Below are 18042 nucleotides of genomic sequence, written 5' to 3' on the forward strand. Positions count from 1 at the left end.
TTAAAAGGGTGACCAGCAGCATCATGGGATTTGTTTGGGCGCATGGCACCCCGAGGGTGAAGAGGGTCTTCTTGGAGCGGAGTAGAGATGGGGGGGGCTGGCGTTGCCCAACCTCCCGGGGTATTACTGGGCGGCCAACGTGTCGATGGTGCGTAAGTGGGTGATGGAGGGGGAAGGGGCAGCATTGAAACGGATGGAGAGAGCGTCCTGTGGGGATACAAGCCTGGGGGCCCTGGTAACGGCACCGTGGCCGCTCCCTCCCACGAGGTATACCACGAGTCCGGTGGTGGCGGCTACCCTCAAGATTTGGGGGCAGTGGAGGTGACATAGGGGAGAAGTGGGGGGCTCGATGGAGGCTCCGTTAAGGGGGAACCATAGGTTCGTCCCGGGGAACATGGATGGGGGATTTCGGGGATGGTATAGAGCGGGCATTAGACAGCTGAGGGACCTGTTTATCGACGGAAGGTTTGCGAGCCTGGGGGAGTTGGAGGAGAAATTTGGGCTCCCGCCGGGAAACATGTTTAGATATCTGCAGGTAAAGGCATTTGCTAGACGGCAGGTGGAGGGATTCCCTGCGCTCCCCGCAAGGGGGGTGAGTGACAGCGTGCTCTCGGGGGTCTGGGTCGGGGAGGGGAAGATATCCGATTTCTACAAGTTTATGCAGGAGGTGGAAGAGGCGTCAGTAGAGGAGCTGAAAACGAAGTGGGACGGGGAACTGGGGGAACAGATCGAAGACGGGACATGGGCTGATGCCCTGGAGAGGGTAAATTCTTCCTCCTCGTGTGCGCGGCTTAGCCTCATTCAATTCAAGGTGCTGCATAGGGCCCACATGACTGGGACGAGGATGAGTAGGTTGTTTGGGGGTGACTCGGGGAGTCCAGCGAACCATGCCCATATGTTCTGGGCATGCCCGGCATTGGAGGAGTTCTGGAAGGGGGTGGCGAGGACGGTGTCAAGGGTGGTGGGATCCAGGGTCAAGCCAGGATGGGGACTCGCGATCTTTGGGGTTGGGGTAGAGCCGGGAGTGCAGGAGGCGAAAGAGGCCGTTGTGCTGGCCTTTGCGTCCCTAGTAGCCCGGCGAAGGATTTTGCTACAGTGGAAGGACACGAGGCCCCCAAGCGTGGAGACCTGGATCAACGACATGGCGGGCTTCATTAAGCTTGAGAAGGTCAAATTCGCCCTGAGAGGATCGGTGCAAGGGTTCTTTAAACGGTGGCAACCTTCCCTCGACTTTCTGGCTCAACGATAGGGTACTGGGACAGTAGCAGCAGCAACCCGGGGGGGGGGGGGGGGACGTTGATTATGTTTGCTTATTTTATTTAAATTTGATTTATTTAATCTTAATTTATGGTTAAGTTCCCTTGTTGGGGTGGGGGGTGGGGTGGGGGGAGTGTGATACATGTGATGTTACGGTTTGGGGGGAATTGTGGGTGTTATGGGGCTGTTAGTTGCATATTACTGTTTGTTGCTATACTTGTTATATTTTTATATTTTCTGTAAAAAATTCCAATAAAAATTATTTTAAAAAAAAGAGAACGCAATGATCATCGTCAACAGCGCAGCAATCTCCTCCCTCACTTCCCATAGTAACCTAGGGTATATCCCGTCTTGCCCAGGGGACTTATCTATCATGCTGCTTTTCAAAATTTCCAGCATATCCTCCTTAATATCAACCTGTTCCAGCCTATTAACCTCTTTCATGCTGTTCTCACGAGCAACAAGGTCCACCTCTCTAGTGAATACTGAAGCAAAATATTCATTTAGGGCCTCTCCTACCTCCTCAGACTCTAGGCACAAGTTCCCTCTACTATCCCTGATCGGCCCTACTTTCACTCTGATCATCGTCATATTTCTCATATAAATATAGAACGCTTTGGGGTTTTCCCTAATCCTTCCCGCCAGGGCTTTTTCATTCCTTTCTTCTAGCTCTCCTAAGTCCATTTTTTAGTTCCTTCCTGGCTACCTTATATCGCTCTAGATTTCGTGCCAGATCCTTGCTTCCTCAACCTTAAGTAAGCTTCCTTCTTCCCCTTGACTAGAAGCTCCACTTCTCTTGTCATACAAGGCTCCTTCACCTTTCCATTCCTTCCTTGTCTCAGTGGGACAAAACTATCCAGCACTCACAGCAAGTGTTCCTTAATCAACCCCCACATTACTGTTGTGCATTTCCCTGAGAACATCTGTTCCCAATTTATGCTCCTCGGCTCCAGTCTAAAGCAGTATAATTTCTCCCCCCCCCAATTAGATATCTTCCCATACTGTCTGTTTCTATCCCTCTCCATGACTATGGTAAAGGTCAAGGAGTTGTGGTCACTGTCACCAAAATGCTCTCCCACCGAGACATCTGACACCTGGTCTGATTCGTTGCCAAGTACCAAATCCAATATGGCCTCTCCCCTAGTTGGCCGATCTACACTTTGAGTCAGGAATCCTTCCTGGACACACCTGACAAAATCTGCTCCACCCAAACCATTTGCACTAAGGAGGTTCTAGTCAATATTAGGGAAGTTGAAGTCACCCATGACAACTCTGTTACTTCAGCACCTTGCCAAGATCTGCCGCCCAATCTGTTGTTCCCCTATTCTTCCATCTCTCTGCTGCTATTGGGGGGGGGGGGGGGGGGGGGGGTCTATAGAAAACTCCCAATAAAGTGACTGCTCCTTTCTTGTTTCTGACTTCTACCCATACTGACTCAGTAGACAAACCCTCCTCGACTACCTCCTTTTCTGCAGCTGTGATACACTCTCTAATTAACAGTGCCACTCCCCCTCCTCTTTTACCTCCCTCCCTATTCTTCTTAAAACATCTAAACCCCGGAACATCTAACAACCATTCCGGCACCTGTGAAACCCATGTCTCTGTAATGGCCACAACATTGTAGTTCCAAGTACTGATCCGTGCTCTAAGTTCATCTCCCTTATTCCTGACACTCTTTTCTTTGAAACAGACACACTTTAACCCATCGCACTGAGTGCAACCTTGCCCTATTAACTGTCTATCCTTCTTCACAGATTTGCTGCATGCTATTTCTGCCCATTCAACAGCTACACTATCATCATAGAATTTACAGTGCAGAAGAAGGCCATTCGGCCCATTGAGTCTGCACCGGCCCTTACAAAGAGCACCTCACTCAAGCCCACGTATCCACCCTATCCCCGTAACCCAGTAACCCCCAATTAACCTTTTTTGGACACTACGGGTAAATTAGTGTCCTAACCCACACATCTTTGGATTGTGGTAGGAAACTGGAGCATCCGGAGGAAACCCACGCAGACACAGGGAGAATGTGCAGACTCCGCATAGTGACCCAAGCCGGGAATAAAACCTGCAACCCTAGAGCTGTGAAGCAACTGTGCAAGCCACTATGAACATAGAACATAGAACATGACAGCGCAGTACAGGCCCTTCGGCCCTCGATGTTGCGCCGACCTGTGAAACCCCTCTAACGCCCATCTACACTATTCCCTTATCGCCCATCTATCCAATGACCATTTGAATGCGTTTAGTGTTGGAGAGTCCACTACTGTTGCAGGCAGGGCATTCCACACCCTTACTACTCTCTGAGTAAAGAACCTACCTCTGACATCTGTCCTATTTCTATCTCCCCTCAATTTAAAGCTATGTCCCCTCGTGCTAGACATCACCAGCCAAGGAAAAAGGCTCTCAATGTCCACCCTATCTAATCCTCTGATCATCTTGTATGCCTCAATTAAGTCACCTCTTACCCTTCTTCTCTCTAATGAAAACAGCCTCAAGTCCCTCAGCCTTTCCTCGTAAGATCTTCCCTCCATACCAGGCAACATCCTGGTAAATCTCCTCTGTACCCTTTCCAATGCTTCCACATCCTTCCTATAATGCGGCAACCAGAACTGCACGCAATACTCCAAATGTGGCCGCACCAGAGTTTTGTACAACTGCAACATGACCTCATGGCTCCGAAACTCAATTCCTCTACCAATAAAAGCTAATACACCTTACGCCTTCTTAACAACCCTCTCAGCCTGGGTGGCAACTTTCAGGGATATATGGGCATGGACACCAAGATCTCTCTGCTCATCCACACCACCAAGAATCTTACCATTAGCCCAGTACCATGTCTTCCTGTTATTCCTTCCAAAATGAATCACCTCACACTTTTCTGCATTAAACTCCATTTGCCACCCGTCAGCCCAGCTCTGCAGCTTATCTATGTCCCTCTGTAACTTGTAACATCCTTCTGCACTGTCCACAACTCCACCGACTTTAGAGTCATCTGCAAATTTACTCACCCATCTTTCTACGCCCTCCTCCAGGTCATTTATAAAAATGACAAACAGCAGAGGCCCCAAAACAGATCCTTGTGGTACACCACTAGTAACTGGACATCAGTCTGAACATTTCCCATCAACCACCACCCTTTGTCTTCTTCCAGCTAGCCAATTTCTGATCCAAACTGCTAAATCACCCTGAATCCCATGCCTCTGTATTTTCTGCAATAGCCTACCGTGGGGAACCTTATCAAACGCTTTACTGAAATCCATAACTGCTTTACCCTCATCCACCTGTTTGGTCACCTTCTCAAAGAACTCAATAAGGTTTGTGAGGCACAACCTACTCTTCACAAAACCATGTTGACTATCTCTAATCAAATTCTTCCTTTCCAGATGATTATACATCCTATCTCTTATAAACCTTTCCAAAACTTTGCCCACAACAGAAGTAAAGCTCACTGGTCTATAGTTACCGGGGTTGTCTCTACTCCCCTTCTTGAACAAGGGGACAACATTTGTTATCCTCCAGTCTTCTGGCACTATGCCTGTAGACAAAGATGACTTAAAGATCAGAGCCAAAGGCTCAGCAATCTCCTCCCTAGCTTCCCAAAGAATCCTAGGATAAATCCCATACAGCCCAGGGGGCTTATCTATTTTAACACTTTCCAGAATCGCTAACACATCCTCCTTATGTACCTCAAGCCCTTCTAGTCTAGTAGCCTGTATCTCAGTATTCTCCTCGACAACATTGTCTTTTTCCTGTGTGAATACGGGCGATAAATACTCATTTAGCACCTCTCCTACCTCCTCGGACTCCACGCACAACTTCCCATACTGTCCTTGACTGGCCCTACTCTTACCCTAGTCATTCTTTTATTCCTGACATATCTATAGAAAGCTTTAGGGTTATCCTTGATCCTACCTGCCAAAGACTTCTCATGTTCCCTCCTGGTTCTTCTTAGCTCTCTCTTTAGATCCTTCCTAGCTAACTTGTAACTCTCAAGCGCCCTAACTGAACCATTACGTCTCATCATTACATAAGCCTCCTTCTTCCTCTTGACAAGTGTTTCAACTGCTTTAGTAAACCATGGTTCCCTCGCTCGACCACTTCCTCCCTGCCTGACAGGTACATACTTATCAAGGACACGCAGTAGCTGTTCCTTGAACATGCTCCACATTTCCATTGTGCCCATCCCCTGCAGTTTTCCTCTCCAGCCGATGCATCCTAAGTCTTGCCTCATCGCATCATAATTGCCTTTCCCCCAGATACGACTCTTGCCTTGAGGTATATACCTATCCCTTTCCATCACTAAAGTAAACGTAATCGAAATGTGGTCACTATCACCAAAGTGCTCACCTACCTCCAAATCTAACACCTGTCCTGGTTCATTACCCAGTACCAAATCCAATACGGCCTCGCCTCTCGTTGGCCTATCTACATACTGCGTCAGGAAACCCTCCTGCACATATTGGACAAAAACGGACCCATCTAAAGTACTCGAACTATAGTGTTTCCAATCAATATTTGGAAAGTTAAAGTCCCCCATAACAACTACCCTGTTACTTTCGCTCCAATCCAGAATCATCTTTGCAATCCTTTCCTCTACATCTCTGGAACTTTTCGGAGGCCTATAGAAAACCCATAACAGGGTGACCTCTCCTTTCCTGTTTCTAAACTCAGCCCATACTACCTCAGTAGTTGTGTCCTCATCAAATGTCCTCTCAGCCACCGTAATACTGTCCTTGACTAACAATGCCACCCCTCCCCCTCTCTTACCACCTTCCCTGAGCTTACTGAAATATCTAAACCCCCACACCTGCAACAAGCATTCCTCTCCCTGCTCTATCCATGTCTCCAAAATGACCACAACATCGAAGTCGCAGGTACCAACCCATGCCGCAACACTATTCTACCGTGTTGCCCACTATCCTCTGATCCATAGCTCTGGTTCCCATCCCTCTGCCAAACTAGTTTAAACCCTCCCGAAGAGCTCTAGCAAACCTCCCGCCCAGTATATTGGTGCCCCTCCAGTTTAGGTGCAACCCATACTTCACGTGCAGGTCTCACCTTCCCCAGAAGGTATCCCAATGATCTACATATCTGAAACCTTCCCTCCTGCACCAACTGCACTCACTCTATGTTCCTTGCCTCACTAGCGCGTGGCACCGGTAGCAATCCTGAGATTACTACTCTGCTCGTCCTGCTATTTCGCTTCCAACCTAACTCCCTAAAATCACTTTTTAAATCCTTATCCTTTTTCTTAGCTATATCGTTGGTGCCAATATGCACCACGACTTATAGTTGCTCCCCCTCCCCCTTAAGAATCCTGTAGACTCGATCCAAGACATCCCTGACCCTGGCACCCGGGAGGCAACATGCCTTCCGGGAGTCTCGTTCGCGACCACAGAATCTCCTATCCGTTCCCCTAACCATTGAGTCTCCTATCACTATCGCTTTTCTATTCTCCCCCCTTCCCTTCTGAGCCACAGATCCAAGCTCAGTGACAGAAACCTGGCCGCTATGGCCTTCCCCTGGTAGAGCCCCCCCCCCCTCCCCCCATCCAAAACGGTATACTTGTTTTGAAGGGGAATGCCCACAGGGGCTCACTGCACTGTCTGCCTGTTCCCTTTCCTTCACCTGACTGTAACCCAGCTACTCTTGTCCTGAACCTTGGAAACTCCCCTCTATCATCCTCTCTGCCTCCCGGATGATTCGAAGTTCATCCAGCTCCAGTTCCCTAACGTGGTTTCCAAGGAGCTGGAGTTGAGTGCACTTCCCACAGGTGTAGTCAATGGGGACACTAGTGGTGTCCCTTACCTCCCACATCCTCCAGGAGGACCATGCAACAGCCCTAACCTTGAATGATAGTTGAGTTGCACACACTGTGCTGCAGTCTGTTGTCCGGTCGTTATCTGGATTGCTTCCCAATTGGTATGGCTTGTCAAGCATGACTACAGGTTTCAACACTTTCTTGTCATTCAAGTGCCATCTGTCATTGAATTGTCCTTTGGTATCACAGTCGTACCTTTGAGTCACGCTAAATTGCCCCTTAATTGGAAAAAAAAATAATTGGGTACTCTAAAAACTGATGGGTATCCAGAGAATGGCTCAACCAGGGCTGGTTTACCTCAGTTGGCTGGGCAGTTGGTTTGTGATATGGAGCGAGGCCAACAGCGTGGGTTCAATTCCTGTACCGGCTGAGGTTATTTATCAAGGCCCCGCCTTCTCACCCTTCCCCATGGCTGAGGTGTGGTGATCCTCAGGTTAAATCCCCTCCAGTCGGCTCTCCCCCTCAAAGGAGAAATCAGCCAATGGTCTTTTAACTTACCAGTTAATGCTCGCAAGTGAGAAAACCCAGTTTGAAAAGGTAAGTATGGAATAGCAAGAATGGATTTGTGGTGTGAAAGCTATGTAGGAGCTTTCAGGGCAGTACGGTAGCACAGTAGTTAGCACTGCTGCTTCACAGCACCAGGGGCCCGGGTTCAATTCGGGCCTCAGGTAACTGTCTGTGTGGAGTTTACACTTTCTCCTTGTGTCTCCGTGGGTTTCCTCCCACGGTTCAAAGATGTGCAGGTTAGGTGGATTGGCCATGATAAATTGACCCTTCATGTCCAAAAGGTCATGTGGGGTTACTGGGTTACGGGGATAGGGTGGATGCGTGAGCTTAAGTAGGGTAATCTTTCCAGGGCTGGTGCAGACTCGATGGTCCGAATGGCCTTCTTCGTCACTGCAGATTCACAAACCCCCATCATTCCAATTGGGAGCGCCACTAGCCTCCCCTCCTACGCACCCATTACAATCACGTACCTGCCCCCCTGATCCGCCACCACCTTCTCCATCTGAAACCTCACCTGCTTGCTCACCAAGAACATCACCCACAAGCCCTGCTATCATACCCCCATGAATCACCTGACTCACCCACTCCTTCCTAAGCCTTAGCTGAATCTTTACCCTCAGATGGGCCTCTTACAGCATCACCACATCAGCTTTTAAACTCTTCAAATGCGCAAAAAACTCTTGCTCTCTTCACCAGTCCTCCTCATATTCGACATCGCCATTCTGACTGGGGGTGTCTCATCGCTTCCCTCCTATCCACCATGACCATTACTCCAGGCCCCGTCCCATCTGGTCGGACCCACCCCATCCTTTTGTGACCGTTGACCCCCTCCCAAAATCCCCCCATCCACTTCCTCTTGCAAATACCTCCCCCAGTGTCAATCCCCTCTCCCCATCATTCACACCTACCAGGTCCATCGAAACCTACTAGTCCAGATTCCAATTACCGCAACCCCTCTTCCCCCCCCCCCCCCACTCCCAATCGCTAGCCAACCTTTGTTTGCTAGTGTGGTGACCGCTGCCAGTGCCCCCCACTCCTCCTCAATCCCTCCTCAGTAATCGGCCCTAAACATCCAAAACCCACCTTTGTCAAATCAAGAAACAAAAAAAGAACTGCACGAAAAAAACCATATGTAAATAAACTGACCCCCCATTTAAGAGATAGAAACAAAACCCTGATCCAAATAGAAAACCCTCAGTGCGAAAGATATTTCCCACCTCTACAAACCAAGTCCAAATCCCAACTCTCATCTCAGTCCCAGCCTTAATTAACGTCTTCGCCGCCTCCACCGCCTCAAAATCAAAGTCTTTCGAATTGTAGACTACTCCGAATCTCACTCCGCTGCCATACAATGCCGCCTTCATCCATCCAAAGGTCAACTCCGCTGTCAGATCTTGGTATATGTGTATTTCAACGCCTTCTCACTTCACATCTCGTCTCTGCCTTGCCCAGTTCAAAACCTTCTCCTTCACGTGGTATCTGTGAAAGCAGACTATGACCGCCTTGGTGGTGTTAAGTAATGGGTTAAGAGACATTCCAATTAGTTGTTTCATTTATGTTAAGTATCCAATAATTGACACTGATTTGTAAAGGGGCTTCAGATGGCCTTTATGTCAGTTGATGTGAAGATAGAGTTTTGTACAGAGCCTGTTAAAGTGAAATAAAGATGTTTGTGGAAAAGGAGCAGTACGTTTGACTCTTTATACAACAGCAGCTAAACGTCCAACAAATGGTAGCAGAGGACGGTTGCTGTGCAAATGTGAAGGGTTGAAAGATTCAACTTTTCCAGACCAAACCAAGGAGTGAGTGAGAAGAAAACAAAAAAGAATATATATGGCTGAACCTAGGATAAAGATGACCGGATATGACTACCCCCCCCCCCCCCTTATTTTCTGAAAGGGGATCATACGGCCAATGGAGAAGTGCAGTAGTTATGTGGACTAAGGTAACTGCCTTGGGAAAGAGAAAACGAGGTATGGCATTGGCTCTTTCTCTACCTTATGACTGTAAAATCCGAACAAAGTGTTTTCTGAGCTGAAATTGAAAGAGTTAGACTCAGAAGAAGGCCTGCAGACTCTATTACGTTATATGGATAAGATTTATAAAAAGGGTGACTTGTTAAGTACGTATGAAGCATGGTCGGATTTTGATAGGTTCCGGAAAATAGAGGATTTCTCCATGAAAGACTATATAATGGAATTTGGCAGACTCTATAAAAGGCTGCAGAAACACAACTTGGACCTTCCACAGTCTGTGTTGGCCTCTAAATTACTTGACTGTGCGAGAGTGAGCAACATGGATAGACTCCTGGTTTTGACAGGAGTTCAGTTTGCGGATAAAGATACCTTATTCGATCAGATGACAGAAGCTTTAAAAAAGGTTTCTGGGGAAAAATTTGATTCCGATGGCTCTGATGACCCAAATAGGTCAGTCTGCAATAAAGCAGAATATGCACTACTAACATGATGGCGAAATCACACGGCTACAAACAGGTTCCAAGACTATAAAAGGAGACCAAGACAAGGAAATTATGAAGTCAGAAACCCAGTTAGAACCGACAATAGGAAGATGAACCCCAGAAATGCCCGGGATATGATAAAAATGATGTTTTCGATGTGACTCCTATTATGCTTTCAACTGTCCAACACGTTATAATAGTGTTTGAAGCGACACATGACACAGAAGAGTCAGAAGAGGAAAAAGATAGTGACCAGAAAGAAGGCATTGTCCTATTAACAAGCAGGGTGACGCCGGTAATGAGGGTGTTGTTTGTAGAATCCTTCAACTGTGCTGTATTGGACAGTGGCTGCACATCTACTGTGTGGGATTGACTGGTTAAAATGTTACCTGGACTCATTGAATGCTGAAAATCGTAACAAGGTTAAGGAATTTGAAAGTTCCACAAGTTTCAGGTTTGGGGATGATAATACTCTAAAGTCGCTGAAAAGAGTGGTGATCTCTTGCAATATTATCGGAGTGAATCATTTCACTAGCACGAATGTTGTATCAATAACCCTTGCTTCTGAGCAGACCGTCGATGAAGAAAGCACACATGAAACTGGATATGGAACAGGATAAGGCAACAGTTTTTGGAAGGACGGTGGACTTACAATTTACACAGTCAGGACACTATTGTATTCCATTACTGACAAATAATATTTCAAGTAGAGTTGTTAAGGATGTGTTAATGGCAGTTGAAAATGGGACTTTAGCTGATAAAAAGCTTGTTGTATTAAAACTGCATAAGCAATTTGCGCATCTGTCTCCTCGGAGGCTGAAAAATTTATTAAAAGATGCAGGGGTAAGGGATGACGACTATACTAAACTGATAGAACAGGTTAGTGATCGTTGTGAAGTTTGTCGGAAGTACAGAAGGACACCAGCACGACCGATAGTAACCCTACCTTTGGCCAGGGATTTTAACGATATTATGGCCTTGGACCTTAAGATCTGGGATAAAGCGAATAATATATTTATTTTGCATTTTGTAGATTTAGCAACCAGATTTAGTCAATCAATGATTGTACGAAGTAAAGAAAAGAGTAATTGTGGATCAAATCGTGGAAAAATGGATAGGAAAGGAATGGGCCCACCGGCAAAATTCCTTACGGTCAATGGGGGAGAATTTTCTAATGATGAGTTTAGGGATATGTGTGAAAATGTGAATATCACAGTTATGAATACGGCTGCGGAAAGCCCATTTAGTAATGGTGTGTATGAAAGAAACCATGCGGTAATAGATGACATGCTCCGGAAACATGTTGGCAGATAGACCAAACTGCAAGCTAAATTCAGCTTTAGCATGGGAGGTACATGCAAATAATTCTTTGCAGATGGTTGGGGGCTATAGTCCCTATCAATTAGTGTTTGGTAGAAATCCTAAAATTCCGTCCATTTTAGATGACCAACCTCCAGCTTGGGAAGGGACTACAATTAGCTCTGCCTTTGTTGAGCATTTAAATGCATTACATAGCAGTAGAAAAACTTTTTTGGAAGCAGAAGTCTCTGAAAGAATTCACAGAGCTTTAAGACAAAATGTACGGCCATCAGATACCGTTTTTCAGCAACGGGACATAGTATACTATAAGAGAGACAATTTTAATGAATGGAAAGGCCCAGGGAAGATCATAGGCATAGATGGCAAAACAATTATTTTGCAAATTGGCAATCAAACTGTTAGGGTACATTCATCAAGCATAATAGATACAGATTACAAATTTTCAAATTTAGACAGATCAGATAGACATGACGAGGAACCAGAGTCATCTGGTACGCACGTGTTACAGAACTATGAGGACCAGTTACCTGATATAGACAGGGTTTCTGTCGAGGATCAGAACACTTCTGATGAATTAGAACAGGCCATTTTTCTGAAAGGACAACTGCCAAAAGTTGGTACAAAAGTGACATACTTGCCTGAAGGGTCTAGTAAATGGATGGATGCAACTGTTATTAGTAGAGCAGGGAAGGCCACTGGAAAGTATAAACATTGGTTGAATGTACAGCATTCAGGGGAGGGTGTCAAGACAATGGATTGGGAACACGAAGTTCAAAAATGGAGGGCACAGAAACGCAGTGCCAGTTCAAAGAGTACATCGGATAATGAACAGGTCCACAGGAAAATGTCGAGAACTATTGAAAGGACATCCCACAGCAGAAGGGAAAGATCAAGCAGTAGCAGTGCAGAACAAGATATCAGGTGAGAGAGGGGACATAGTTTATCAAGATCTCGGAATATGAGTAAGACTACGAATACTATTAGGAGTAGAAGCCCACATGCACGTGAGATTTTGGTGGCTTCCAGTAAATTAGATGAAAAAGTTATCAAAGATGCCAAACAGCAAGAACTGCATAGTTGGAGTGAATTTCGGGTATACACGGACATACCGGATAGGGGACAAAGAGCTCTATCCCACAGATGGATTTACACGAAAAGGTTCTTTCGGATGGAACTTATAAGGCAAAGGCCAGGCTTGTGGCAAGGGGATTTGAAGAAAACTTAGAAGATCAGGATTTAAGGGTAGATTCACCTACGGCAGGAAAGGTTATTTTAAAGATCTTCTTGGCTTTATTAGCCACAAAGGCATGGGAATGCAAATCTATAGATATAAAAGCTGCCTTTTTGCAGGGCCATCAGCTCCAGAGAGACATTTTTCTCCGTCCTCCTAAAGAGGCAGCCAACATAGAAGGTGTACTCTGGAAGTTGAACAAATGTGTATATGGATTAAATGATGCACCTGAGTCTGGTATTTTTCGGTAAGGTCAGTTTTGTTAAAGTTAGGCTGTTGTCAGTTGAAAGGAGATCTGGCAATGTTCTACTGGCACTACAAAAGTAATATTTCTGGCATCTTTATGATGCATCTCGATGATTTTTTGTGGGGTGGGACTAGTGATTTTGAAGCTATTGTAATCTCTGGTTTGAGGAAAGAATTCAGGGTTGGAAGTCAGGCTTCCGGTGCATTTAAATATATTGGACTGGAAATCAGACAGACTAAGTTAGGGGCAACTTTACGTCTGCAATCTTATTTGGAAAGCATCAGCCCAATAGCAATTAGTCGTGGCCGGGTTTCACAAAAAGACGCAATGGTTTCGAAGCTGGAAAAAGAGCAACTGCGAAGTTTAATTGGGCAACTGAATTGGTTAGGTAGACAGACCAGACTGGACGTGATGTTTTAGAGTTGAGTACAAAAATGAATGATCCCAAAGTGAAGACATAATAAGAGCAAATAAAGCGTTGGCCAAACTACAAATGCAGGAGTGTGTTTTCAGGTTCCCGGTTTTAGGTGACCTTAGGCACTTGAAACTCATAGTTTATAGTGATGCATCCTATGCAAATTTATGTGATGGGGTTTTATGCGCAGGAGGTTTTATAATTTTCCTTTTGGGGACAATGGTAAATGTTGCCCTCTTATGTGGGAAACAAAGAAAATAAGGAGAGTGGTCAAAAACACTTTGGCTGCTGAGATGTTAAGCCTTGTAGAGGCGGTGGATATGGCCTTTTATATATCTCACATATGACAGAAGTTTTGGGATTAGAGGATTTGGGTAATATACCTATTTTTTTATTAAATAATTTTTATTCAAGTTTTCACAAATTGTCAAAAATGAAAAATAACACAAAGAATGGTAATATACCTATTGACTGTCACATTGACAATAAATCCTGTGGGAAAATGTGCACTCTACAAAAAGTGTCAAATGAAAAAAGGTTAAGGATAGACATCGCAAGTTTGAAGCAGATGTTGGACAGAGGGGAAATAGCAAAAATTAAATAGGTCGACAGTAGCTATCAATTGTCAGACTGTTTTACAAAAAGTGAGGCTAGTTCACAGAAACTTTTGGATATTGTTAATGAAGGGCGCCTGTTTCTGTGACTTTTATTTTTCTTCCAAAAAAAAAAGAAAAAAAGAAGGGGGGAAATTGCGTGTGTGTTTTTGAGTTCCTTGTAATTTTGTTTTCACCTAATTATTTTTCTCCAAGGAAGGGGAGACTGTTAAGTAATGGGTTAAGAGACATTCCAATTACTTGTCTCATCTATGTTAAGTATCCAATAATTGACACTGATATGTAATGGGGCGTCAGGTGGCCTTTGTGTCAGGTGATGTGAGGATAGAGTTTTGTGCAGAGTCTGTTCAAGTGAAATAAAGGTGTTTGTAAAAGGAGCAGTACGTTTGACTCTTTATACAACAGCAGCTAAACGTCTAACAGGTGGCTCATTTAGTTTAGGCTTCGGCCTGAGCAACCGATGTGCCCTGTCCAACTTGTAGCAGGAGGGTTATTCCCCCTCCCCCATCAACTCAGCAAACAACTTTGCAAAGTACTCGGTCAGCCTCGGGCCCTCCACCCCCTAGGGCAGACGCAAGATTCTCAAATTCTGCCGCCTCGACCTGTTCTCCAGGTCCTCCACCTTGGCTCTGAGGCCTTTGATGGCCTCCGCCACCCTCCACAGCTCCTCACCCATTGAGGTGAACTGGTCGCTGTGCTGCGACAGAACCTCCTCCACCCCCTTCAACTTCTCTCCTTGCTCCCGCACCGCCGTCGTGTCTTCATCGCTGCCACGTTTACTGGGGCAATCGCCTCCTCCACCCATTCTTTTAGTGAGGTCATCATCTCCTTCCAAAGCATCTCCAAATACTTGGCAAACAGCCTCTCGAACTGCACCGACATCACCTCGGTCAGAGTTTCCACCGTGAAGGGGATGGCCCCACCCGACGACCCAGCCCCCATCATCTTTCTTCTTGCAGGACTCTCAGCAGCACTCACCAGCGACCCATTTTGCTCGCCCCCTTCTTTCCAGTATCTTTCTTCTGGGATTTCAACATTCCCCAACCTCCTTATGACTTCCCACACCAGCTCATCCAAAACTACCACTGAGACCGGGCATAAAAGTCCAAAAATTCTAGTAGGAGTCACCTAATGTGCGAGCTCCACCTACATGCCGCCACCAGACGTTCACAATGGAATTTTGAATCACACCTAAAACACCGATTGACCACACCCTGGGCATTTCTGGGATTGAAATGTCTCAATTCCTCCTGCCCTAAATGTTAAATGTTAAAGGTGTTTCTGTCCTCATTATTTTTAGTTATAAATCTTCTTTCGCAGCAGGTGGCCCAATTCTCGACTACCTCACCATCCCCTTAACATAGTCTGTCTTATTGCTGATGGGCCCATTTGTGTTATGAGTGCTGCCAGGAAGGAATACTTGCCCAAGAAGTGTTTCGAGCCCCTGACATTGGTTCTAGCAGGGTGTGCCTTCCTGCAAATTTAACCCCGGTCAAAACCAGAAGCCTATCCATATTTGTAACTTTATCTACTCTATCAAAACCCCTCATACTCTTGGTGCCTTTGATAAAGCTCCTACTGGTGGCTGTACTTCCAGCTACTCAGGTCCTGATCCTTTCTGCCTCTCGACCTCTCTGTCCTTCTTTGGGTCCTTAAAAACCTACCTCTTTGACCACGCTTTGGGCCATCTCCCCTACTATCTATCGCCTTATGAGGTTTGGTGTCACCTTTTGCTTTATAATGCTCCTGTGAAGTGACTTGGGCAATTTTATTATATTAAGGGTGCTATATAAACACAAGTTGTTGCTGTTGTTAACCTCCTCTCCTTTGAGGAGAAAACTCCCATCTTCTATTTTGATATCCATTCTGTGCCGTTCCCAAGGCCTTCCAGAGCCACACACAATCCTTCAGTTGGGAACTGGCCGATAATTTCAAAAGCTTGACATAACTTGGTAGAGTGGCCAAACCCTCAAAGCCTTGCAGGCTCAATAATGGAGTCAAATGGAAGTAAAAAGCAGAGTTTCACACTCTCTATTCCAGCTATGGGTAAGATCATTTATACATACACTGCGATAACAATCAGATTCTTATTTCTTTACCTTTTGCAGGGCCTCCTATACATCCAGTCGATTATTTCTATGATCTGGGACAAATGAACAGCTTAGAGCAGCCTAGTACCCGAATGGATTTACCCCGATATTCGAACCCGGTGCCTTTCACGCTTCAGAATCTGACAACGGCGGTTCCTCAGGCGTCCGATTTTCACTTCTCTCTTTATGTCCTGCTTCCACCTCCCGAGCACAGCATTCGATTCCAGCAGCCGCCCGTTACCGTCTATGAAGGGAGTCAGACATTCTATACCACGCTGCCCATCCAGGTGCGGAATGCGGTTTACGCTCCCAGGTCATCAGGCAGCCAAGCCAGTCAACCCCAGGGACCCTTGCCATCCCTGGGCAACGCCAATGCACACTGCCTGCCATTGCAGCAATTCCGGCAGCTGGACTGGAAGCAGAGCCAACACTATCAATCTCAGGAAATTCAGGTCCTTCAAGGAGTGCAGGCCGAAGTAGCTCACTCCCTCAGCAAGCAGCAGCAGTACCACCATGCGCCAACACAGTACGACCTTGATGTTGTCCCCGAATCTGAGACACTTGAATCTGAACCTGCCACAGGCCAAATTCTCAACCTTACAGTCTGCGATGATGACCTGTCACAAGAGAACAGGAGACGACATCCCATTGGGCATCACCAAGCCCAAAGCTCTGACCAAGAAGTTGAGAGGGGCTGTGGAAAAGGGGATGGCGTTGGCTCAACGGACGAAAATGAGGATTGTGAGAAGAAGTTGATAAATGAGGATTGTGAGAAGAAGTTGATGATGCTCACGTTTGAAGATGCAGTGATGATGTTTGACTTTGAACTCTTTGACCATCCGGCGTTGAGTGGCCACCTTCCAGAACAGGAGCAAGCTCCAACTTTTCACGAGCAAAACAAAGGAAGGAACAAGGAGAGGCAGAAAAGGGCAAACGGGAACGTGGATGAGGAGGCCCTACCAAAGGAGGGGAAATCTGGCTTCTCTGCATTGGAGACGCAACATTGTGCCACTGTTAAACTGACGTTGGCCAAGAGGCCGATGCCCTTGGCCCGCGTTGAAACTCCCAGTGTTCCGCGTGGATTCCCCAATGATCACTCCTTTTACAACCTGAAACCCGAGCAAGTCAACTTGCAGATGCTGTTAGAACTCGAGGACATATCAGATGATGAAAGCTGCTGGGAGTCATTGAATCTCAAGAGTAGAATAGCAGTAAAGCACGGCTCCCGCAGTATAGAAACCCCGCCAAAAGCCGAGGTTCTAACCAACAGGAAAAGGAAACGACAGTTTCTGGATCTTGAATCTTAAGTAACTGAGACAGTGTGGGAGCAGGATTTGTAGACCACGCCCTAGAGCTGAAATCCCTTGAACGTTCAAGACATGAATTTTAGAACTTGTATATTATTGGATGCTGAATTGTAGTACAATATGTTCTAAACATCAGTCTTATATGTGTTTAATTTTATTTCAATTCATGTTAATGTCTGCAGCTTGTGTGATGGGCCGAGGACTGCTTTACTTCTACACCCCTGACAGTTTTGTGGGGAATACGCTCTGCACTCGACTCGCCAACTCTTGTGGGATATATTCCTGGAGGTTTCATCACCCGACCTCAGATTGCCAACCATATCCCACCCCACCAAATAGCCTTTTCTTTCACCTCCACACCTTAAAACTACTTTACAAACGGAAGGAAATGAGGTCAAGCACAGAGAGGGACGGTTTTAGGATTTTTCGCCCGGGTTGCTTGTGACAGTATCTGGGAGCCTCCAGGGCAATCCATACGTGTTGGCAACTGCAGCCGTATTTGCATGAACAGTGTAGAGTATTACCCAGGGGCTGGTGTACGAACGAAGCAGTGAATTCCATGGGGAAATTTCATTGACTCGATTGTATATGGCACGAGGAAGCTGTAAAGGCCGGAAAAGGTCATTGCATAGAAGAGCGGTATGGAGCAAATGCTCGAATAGACAGGGGACCTGCATAAACTGAAAGGGACATTGGTCAGAAGAACATTGCATAGGCTGAGCTGTGTGTTCCACAGAAGAACTGTGTGGTGATCAGTGTCTCTGGAAAACAT

General features: G+C 46.2%; 1 protein-coding gene across 1 annotated transcript in view; it reads left to right on the forward strand.

Annotated features, from left to right (window-relative positions):
* The window catches only part of LOC119962414, a 32257-nt gene extending 14852 nt beyond the window's left edge, over window positions 1-17405 (forward strand). Inside the window, exon 2 of the mRNA XM_038790372.1 lies at window positions 15982-17405. Within this exon, the coding sequence (XP_038646300.1) occupies window positions 15982-17270 (1289 nt within the window). The 3' untranslated portion in view covers window positions 17271-17405. The remainder of the gene's footprint in view (window positions 1-15981) is intronic.
* The last annotated feature ends 637 nt before the right edge of the window (window positions 17406-18042 follow it).

This window comes from Scyliorhinus canicula, chromosome 2, assembly GCF_902713615.1.
Source record: "Scyliorhinus canicula chromosome 2, sScyCan1.1, whole genome shotgun sequence".
Taxonomy (NCBI): domain Eukaryota; kingdom Metazoa; phylum Chordata; class Chondrichthyes; order Carcharhiniformes; family Scyliorhinidae; genus Scyliorhinus; species Scyliorhinus canicula.